This window comes from Antrostomus carolinensis, unplaced genomic scaffold (genome assembly GCF_000700745.2).
Source record: "Antrostomus carolinensis isolate BGI_N321 unplaced genomic scaffold, ASM70074v2 scaffold19704, whole genome shotgun sequence".
NCBI classification, from domain to species: Eukaryota; Metazoa; Chordata; class Aves; order Caprimulgiformes; family Caprimulgidae; genus Antrostomus; species Antrostomus carolinensis.
The window spans coordinates 1-8,607 of NW_010311650.1; the positions used below are offsets into that span (position 1 = coordinate 1).

The 8,607-nt window shown below is 44.5% G+C and overlaps 1 protein-coding gene across 1 annotated transcript in view; it reads right to left on the bottom strand.

Moving 5' to 3' along the window:
- Positions 1-6: 6 nt before the first annotated feature.
- LOC104524051 (glycerol-3-phosphate dehydrogenase, mitochondrial-like) overlaps positions 7-8,607 on the bottom strand; it is a gene marked incomplete at both ends in the record, with an annotated part of 20,984 nt that continues 12,383 nt past the window's right edge. The window contains one exon of the mRNA XM_010166801.1: positions 7-161. Within this exon, the coding sequence (XP_010165103.1) occupies positions 7-161 (155 nt within the window). The remainder of the gene's footprint in view (positions 162-8,607) is intronic.

The following is an 8,607-nucleotide window of genomic DNA, read 5'->3' on the forward strand; positions in this document are numbered from 1 at the left end:
TAAGACGTCCCTGCAGCGCACCCCGCACACCCGCGCCTTCCCGCTGGCCGGGTCCCTGGTCTTCAGCAGACGCAGCACTTCAGCGTAATTGGCGGTGGCAGCGCCGTACCTGGCAGCGGTGAGGGCGATGGCGAGGTTCATCCGTGCGTCGTTGTGCTGTCCTGCAGCGGGGACGGGAACCAGGGGAAGGACACCAGTCACCTCCAGCCACGGAGTTGTGGTATGGAAGTGTGTCAGAACCGATCTGTCACATCTGTCCCTGTCACATCGAATAGGCGTGATGGCTGCTCGCGTCTAACCCCAGTTATTTAAAGCTACATCCCCACCGCTGCAGCGGCAGCACGGCGCCCGCGCCCGGCTGCGCTCCCCGCGTCCCAGGCGCCGCAACGTCCCAAACCCTTCACACACGATGGAACCCAGGATTAGTGCTCGTTCTCCTCCAATTTATGAGCAGACAGATCCCTTTTTTCTTTCCTTTTTCCCCGTGAAATCACGCTGTAATCCTGTAACTGTATCTGAGTGTTCACCTGACAGCCCAGCCAGTACTAACCAGCAATTCCCACTGACAAACGCACCACGCAACATCCAACAGCCTTGCAGAGACTGTGCCAAATTATCAGCTTTCTAAAACTGTTTTTTTTTTTCTTTTATATGCATTTTAACCTCCCAACATACAACATAAAAGCATCGAAAAAGAGAAATAAGCAGACAAGAATTAATGAAGGATTCTTACATATATCATTCAAGATTTATTACTGAAATTCCCTCCTTAAAAAAAAAAACAAACCAACAAAAAACAAGAGAGAGGCGAAGGGACCATGAGGGGAAGATGATTAATTACTTTGAAATACTGGTTTCACCTGAGACTTTTCCTATTTATTATTGCCACTGAAGTTAAAATCCTGGATGCTGGCTGGAAAGAATTACTATACATTGAAGGGGCCAGGCTCTGTGTGTCCTGAATAATTAATTTCTGAAAGGGCTAAACTTCCTGAGGTACGCTTCACTTCCCCACCTGTTTGGACCACTTCTATCGAGGATAATACTGATAACATGATAAATTCATAATAGATAGTGTAGTTGATTTATGTTGCCAGCATTCCCAACATTTAGTACAAATGGTTTATGTAAAGTTTCTGATTCTGTCTGTGCAATCTCGAAACCGCCGCACAAATAATGTGTTCCTCACTAAAAGGGCAAAGTTATAAAGATGGGATCAATGGCCTCAAAGGTGCCACCTCCCCTCCCCAAACTTCTCATGCTAAGGCAGCCGAGCCGATACAGGGCAATCAGTCTTCAACCACACGGAAAAAATATATATATATAAAAAAAAAGTTATACTGAAACAGCAACATGATAAAGCACCGATGAAGAAACAAACAGTAACTCCAGTTCAACTGAGCAAACAATGCCCAGAATGAACTGCAAAAAAGAGCAGCAGAACAACCGAGCAGGATGTCAGGAAAAGTTGGGGACGCTCCATCACACAGGACGCAGACGACGACGCGGCATCTGCCAGGAGCGGTGGGCAAGCCGTTAAAGAAATGCAGCAGCATCTACGCCACCACAGTGCCAGGGAACGGATGAAATGCCCTCACTCACCAGCTCTGGCTCAAACCTTGATATCTTAACACAGGGCTGGGAGAATGTTCATCTCGTATGTAGAGGGAGCACGAGACAGAAAAAAGACAAAGAGCGGCGACAAGCTGCGTGACAGAAGCTGCTTCTCAGCGCAGCAGAGCACAGTCTGCACTCCCAGGGAATCCAGAACACGCTCCCTCTAGCCCGAATCGAAGGCTTTCAGAAGGGCAGTGGCATGGAGACACCCCTCTTTAGTGGGATGCTTGATTTGGGGACCACCTGACCCACGGGAAACTGCAAGTCCTGGGTTTATACAGGACAAGAAACCCAGCAGAGAACAGAAACATCACCCTCAAACAAGTGCTGTCTGTCTGTGCAAGAACAAAACCCCGCAGCACCCGTTTCCGCGCGGCAGCATTTGCTCTTTTACTGCAGAAGGGCCCCGGGGCCAAGAGGGTTTCTTTCCTTAGTCACTTTTTGACCCTCCATCAATTTGTTTTTGCCATCAGCACACAAGGTGGCACCCGGCACAAAGTGCTTTTCTGCCTGACACAGGGTGTGGACTCATCACACAAAAGCAGCACAATTTACGCCGTCAGCCAATATTAGCTCTGGTTCAGGGGAAGTCTTACTGTTTATATTTTGCAAGCTTGCCTCTTCCCAGCTTTGTGAATTATTTGTCCAGACCAAGAGCAATCCAGAGAAGCCAATCAGCAGAATAAATAACGTGGAAACAGGTGTAATTTCTAAAAAGACAAACATTTAAGTAACAATTGTTTATTGAGCCCCAAATCCTCAGCATTTTGTTGAAGCTCATAATGTCAGAGTGAGCTAAGGACACGCTCAGTGCACTTCAGGATTTGGACATTTTCATGCTTTCTCTGAAACTCTCATCCATCTTCCCCCTCATCATTATTCTGATGCGAGAAACCCCTTGTTATTTACTAAATTCTCAGCTGTCCAAAAGGAACTCTGAGTGCCAATGTAACACGTTTGCGGGAAGAGGACTGAGAAATAACCAGTTTCTGATTAACTACACATCTAGAAAAACCCACTGGCTTCAGACTGACGTGATCCACAGCACGGAGTCCTAGAGTATTTCAGAGTATAAACAGCAGAGATCTGTAGAGGACTAGAGTTGAAAGAAATGAAGAGCGACTTCCCAGCACAGAAATTTATCATCTGTGAAGAATAAATAATACTGCAACAGTTTAGTAGAGATGAGGTCACAGTGCAATGGGTTTTATACTCAGGAACAGCTGGTTTTTTGTTGGGTTTTTTTAAGCCCTCCAACTCACACGTGCACATTTTCCCCCAGACAATTACATTAAGATCCTGCACTTTATATGCAATTATCTTTTTTTCTTGATGTTTGAAGTGTTCCTCCATACACACCCTGCATTATAAAGGTACCGTGGCCAGGATCAGTCCTTACTACAGCACCATCCACAGCTGACAAAGCAGATTAAAGTAAAAGTAGCTATTTACACGTGTGCTGATTTGGAATCTGGAATGATTATTATTTCAAAGAGATTGGTACATGTCCTGGTACTCAGGTGATCCTGACCACTCTAGGGAGAAGCGGAAGGATAGTGAAGCAAAGATTCTGCACCTCAACCTGTTTGACTTTTCAGTTCAACACCATTCTCCCAGGTAAGACTCCGAGACCTCCAAACCCAGGATGAAAGCCTCCATGCTTCACTTCCTCCAGAACAAAAGCTTTCTTGACACAAGCACTATTACCACGTTCAGAAGATGCCCAGGAAACCCAAGGCATAAAGGAAAGGCAACCAGATCTTCCATGGGAGGTCCTGGACTACCCACTTAAAGCAGCTCTGCATCTCCTGTCCTTCACAGTTTTGCTCCAAAGCAAAACAAAGAAAACAAACCCCTCTATGGTACCACGGTATTTTGCCAAGTGTCATTAGCCAAAAAGTTATTTAGAATCATAGAATCGTAGTGGTTGGAAAAGACCTTCAAGATCAATGACTCCAACCATAAACCAACACTGCCAATTCCACCTCTAACCCATGTCCCTCAGCACCTCGTCTGCCCATCTGTTCAATCCCACCAGGGAAGGTGACTCCACCGCCTCCCTGGGCAGCCTGGTCCAATGCCTGACTGTCCTTTGGGTGAAGAAGTTTTTCCTCAGATCCAATCTAAACCTCCCCTGGGCCAACTTGAGGCCATTTCCTCTCATCTATCCCTTGTTACCTGGGAGAAGAGACCAACCCCCACCTCTCTCCACCCTCCTTTCAAGGAGTTGTAGAGAGCAAATGTCCAAGCCCAGTTAAATTGGCATCTTTTTGCATAAATGAGCAAGCTCCTGAAGATCTCAAAACTAACCTGTAGGCAATAGAGTGAAAGGATGACATTCACCACCAACAGATGGTCACCAACCCCCTGCCCTGGAGAGGTCACTCTTGCTTCGGTCCTGTTGCTCAAGGGCTGGTTTTGAGAGCACTTGTTAGTTGTGAGCACGTCAGTTGTCAGCTGGATGCATCTCAACGGTGGTGCGAAAGGCAGCCACACCTCAGCATCTTTGGAAGAGGCATCCAAGAGCCAACTGATGGAACATGCCAAGTTTTCTTTGTAACTCTTGAAAAAAAAAAAAAAAAAAGGATGTTTAAATCCTTTAAGTTATTTCTAGCAAGAAAAACTGAAAGAATCATCCATCTCATTATTCACTATTGTCATCTGCTTGTAATATAGTAACAATGGAGTGATATTTTAATTTTTGTTGAGGGTAGTCAACCTTGCTTTTAACAAAACACTGGCTCACTTGCTTTCATTAAAGTACCACTGAATCCTTTTAAAACCCCATTATTCTTAGAAGGCACAATGCTGAAGACCTTTAGTGCGTGAAGACATTTTGTGTGTGTCCTACATCATGTTAAGACCAACAGTGATGCCATTTGGTTTATAATTTCTTTTTCTTTGTGTAATTTAGGAAAATTCTATTTTCATTCCTTAGTAGCAAATGTTGCATTTCTTCAGAGACGAACAGACAATGCTTCCGTTGGCACTAAAAAAAACTCCCCCCACGGAGTGCACATAGCGTACATTCAATGTTATTTTTATCGATGCTGAACCACAGCCAGTCATGGTAACAAAGCCCACAGACTGTAGAAATTTGTTTGTGAGTGATTCAGTAGAGTTGTGTGAAAACCAGACTGTTAATAAGGCACTAGGGTAGTTCTAGTATATTCTGTTCTGTGTCACTCTCTGGCACTTATCACTTTGACACCAATTCCTGCTTTCTCCTCTGCAACACTATTCAGTTGAAGGCAAACCACACACAGTAGCCAGGGCACTGCCTTTTTAATTATTTTTTAATTTTTTTTTTTTTAAGAAGCTGGAAGCTCTTTTAATCCTAAGAGGGCAGCTTTTGTTCATGGTAACCTTTTTACGCTAAGAACTCACACTTTGTTATTGCATATACCTGCTGCATGACAATTAATCACGTTACAACACACACGAGCATTGCAGGAATTGCCCCAAATCCACTTTGGCTCAAACTGCACCAGCACAGCTGTAATGTGTGATTTGAAAACTTCTGGCTTCAAAGAACAGGTTAGTCCCTGGAACAGACACGAAAAGCCTTCTCACCTTTTCTCAATTTACAGTCTTTTCTGATGAGGTGTATCTAGTTATTGCTGTGGAGGTCAAGTTTAATGGAGAGTTGGAAATTAGCCATGCAAGAAGCTATATGCCAGTCTTAATGAACTTTCTCAAGAGGGCAAATCTTTCCACAGAACCACCTACCAGGCTTCTTCTGAACAGAAAAGTACACTAAAAGAAACGTTTGAATGAGAGAACTAGACCCACAGTATGGTCACAATTTTAAATGCCTACATAATCCAGCCTTACAAGTAAGCAGGGTTTTTAAAAGCTGAGGGGATAGAGGCAAACTAAATACTTGGGAATTAATCTCTTGCTTGTATGTTACTCATTTACTGATACCAGTGAGCTCCACTTATTTCACTGGAATTCTTAACTGCAAGTCATAAGGATTTGGAACACACCTAAAAACCTACCCCCCCAGCATCAAGACAAGGACATTACTGCATCACCACAATCATGACACCTATTTTCCCCCAAAGCACCGATATTCTAAAAGTTATGTTAAAAGTATATTTCTGCACCTGTCCAATATATTCTTACAACAGCCTTGCACTAGATAATCACATGCACACAGTAAAGAAAAGCAATGCAAGAAATCAAATCATTTATTTGGGCTCTGGGGAGATCTTACAGCAGCCTTCCAATACCTGAAGGGGCCTACAAGAAAGCTGGGGAAGGACTTTTCACTAGGGCAGTTAATGACAGAACAAGGGGAAATGGGTTTAAACTGGAAGAGGGGAGGTTTAGATGAGATATTAGGAAGAAGTTCTTCACTGTGAGGGTGGTCAGACACTGGAACAGGTTGCCCAAGGAAGTTGTGGCTGCTCCTCCCTGGAAGTGTTGAAGGCCAGGTTGGATGAGGCTTTGAGCAACCTGGTCTAGTGGAAGGTGTCCCTGCTGCTGGCAGGGGGGTTGGGACTGGATGATCTTTAAGGTCCCTTTCAATCCAAACCATTCGATAATTCTATGATTTCATGTGGATCAAAGTTTTCTTGCTGTGTCTATGCAAACCTTACCAAAACCTTCCTAGATTTCAGGCTGATGAGCAATAATTATACATCGCTATACATAACTAAGTTACCAGGACTGCCTACATCCTCTAATTTTTAAGTGCTTAATTGCATGAACAGTTTTATTACAAGCATTAAAACAGGAACTCAACATCTGTTGTACATACGGAAACCGATGACATCCAAGTTTAGGCATTATGAATCAGCTGGAGTGACTCAATATTGTTCCAGGCTCCTTGGAGAAAGAACTCAGCAAGTTCTTCTCCCCAAACATAAGCACAGTAAGTTCAGAGGTAAACATGAGATTTGACTCGTGAGTCACAAGTCATTAAAAATGCCCTCAGACCTGAGGTATTTCGTGTTCTCTGAATCACATGAAACTTAAGTCAGGTCAAAAATTCACTGGAAACTAAACAGACTTTCTAGGATCCTCAGCACGCACACGTTTGCTCTTGGACTGCTTCAGAGGGAAGAGTGCTCTGACTCAGTGAAATGGGTTCCATCACACCCACAGAAAACAACGCAGCAGCATCACACCAGACTGCTGATTCCCCTCACACAAATCACGTTAGCATTTCAGTTCTGCTTTCCATTGTCTTATCTGTGCTGCTGAAACACGGCCCAACCAGGAGGGAAGAATAATGCACATCTAAGTGTGCACTTTGCACTGGAAAAAGCAAACCAAACCGAGACCACACACACGTTATTTTAATTCTTTCAGACCTCAGAGGTCGGTATTTTCAGCCCTTGCTCTGTAGGAGCTTTAATGGAAAGGAAAGCCTTGAGTCTGTCCTTCTCACAGGTCAGTTTAATCTAACAGATTCAAACTCAGGTCTGACACATCAAGTTTAAATAATCCAGTATCAGTCACTTTAAATAAGTTCTTGCTTCCTCCATTGAGCACCAGCTTAGACCACAAGAAATAAACTTCCCTGTGAGCCAGAGAGGTGAAGAGCATCTGATTCTCGGGTTCTTTTACGTTCTGTTCCTCACAGGTCTGGAAGGACTAATGCCCATTGACCACTAACAGTGACATTTATCCAACCTTTCCACACGCTGCTGGAGAGCGTGCTGCAGAGACACCCGAGATGCTACGTAGGCACTATTGCACCAGACAAGCTCAGGGAACGTCAGAAAGTCGAGATTATTTTCATAAGGAAAGATTAAAGGAACAGAGGAACCTGTGAGCAAACAAATTGGATAAAAACAAACGAGATGACAATGAAGATTAGGAAATCAAAGTGCAATACATTCCAACTTACATACAGAGTCCCAAACAAATAACATAAACAAGAGGCAGGAAGCCATTAAAAGCTTAAAAAAAATAATTTAAAAAATCACAATACCTTGAGGACATCTGTCTAATCAAATCTACGGCCAAGTTACAGCACAGAAGTTAAAACTCCTATAGAAACTAAGACACCAGCGTACCAAAACAAGCCCCACAATACCCAGGCACATCAAGCGAGAGACAAAATTTGGAATTACTGTTCTGTGCCACTGCCTTACAATTATGTTGTTTCCCGCTCCTTTTGTATCAGCCTTCAACTTGTCACCACAATCATATTGCACTGTCAGTCTCAGTAACAGCACAGTGTTAAAATGAAACTAAACATTGTCACTGTCAGTTTATGGAAACCGGGCTGAAATGTCACCGTGAACAAGCGTCACGGCAGGCCTGCCGCCGCCGTGCCACCGCGCCAGAGGAGCGCGATGATGCCAACACGGCCTCTGCCATCCCCACGTGATGTCAGAGCCGACTGGTGCTCCCAGCGCTTGCGCCAACACCTTAAATTTGGGGCAAACTTCAGTCTGAGGCAGATTTTGCTTTGCACATGGCAGCAGCTGTTTTTTTAAGCCTAAACGAAGTAGCAATTGATTTGTCAGCTATCGCACATGTGTGGTGAGGTGACCTTGGCTGAATGCCGGGTGCCCACCAAGCCGCTCTATCACCCTCCTCCTCAGCAGGATGGTGAGGGGAGAAAATAAGATGGAACAAAAACCCTAAACTCATGGGTCGAGACAAAAGGCAGCTTAATAGAAACAAAGCAAAGCTGCGTGTGCAGAAGCAAAACAATGAAACATTTATTCTCCACTTCCCATCAGCAGGAGATGTCTGGTCACTTCCCCAGGAGCAGGGCTTCGTACACATAGCAGTTCCTCTGGAAGACAAACGTAAATAACAAATGTCCTCCCTTCCCTCTCTGTTCTCCTTGCTTTTATTTCTGAGCAGATGTCCTATGGTCTGGAATATCCCTTTGGTCAGTTTGGGTCAGCTCTCCTGGCTGTGTCCCCTCCCAAGATCTTCCCCAGCCCCAGCCAACTGGCAGGGGGGAAATGTTGAAGATCCAGCCTTGGTGCTGTGGGGCACTTCTCAGCAGGCACCAAATCA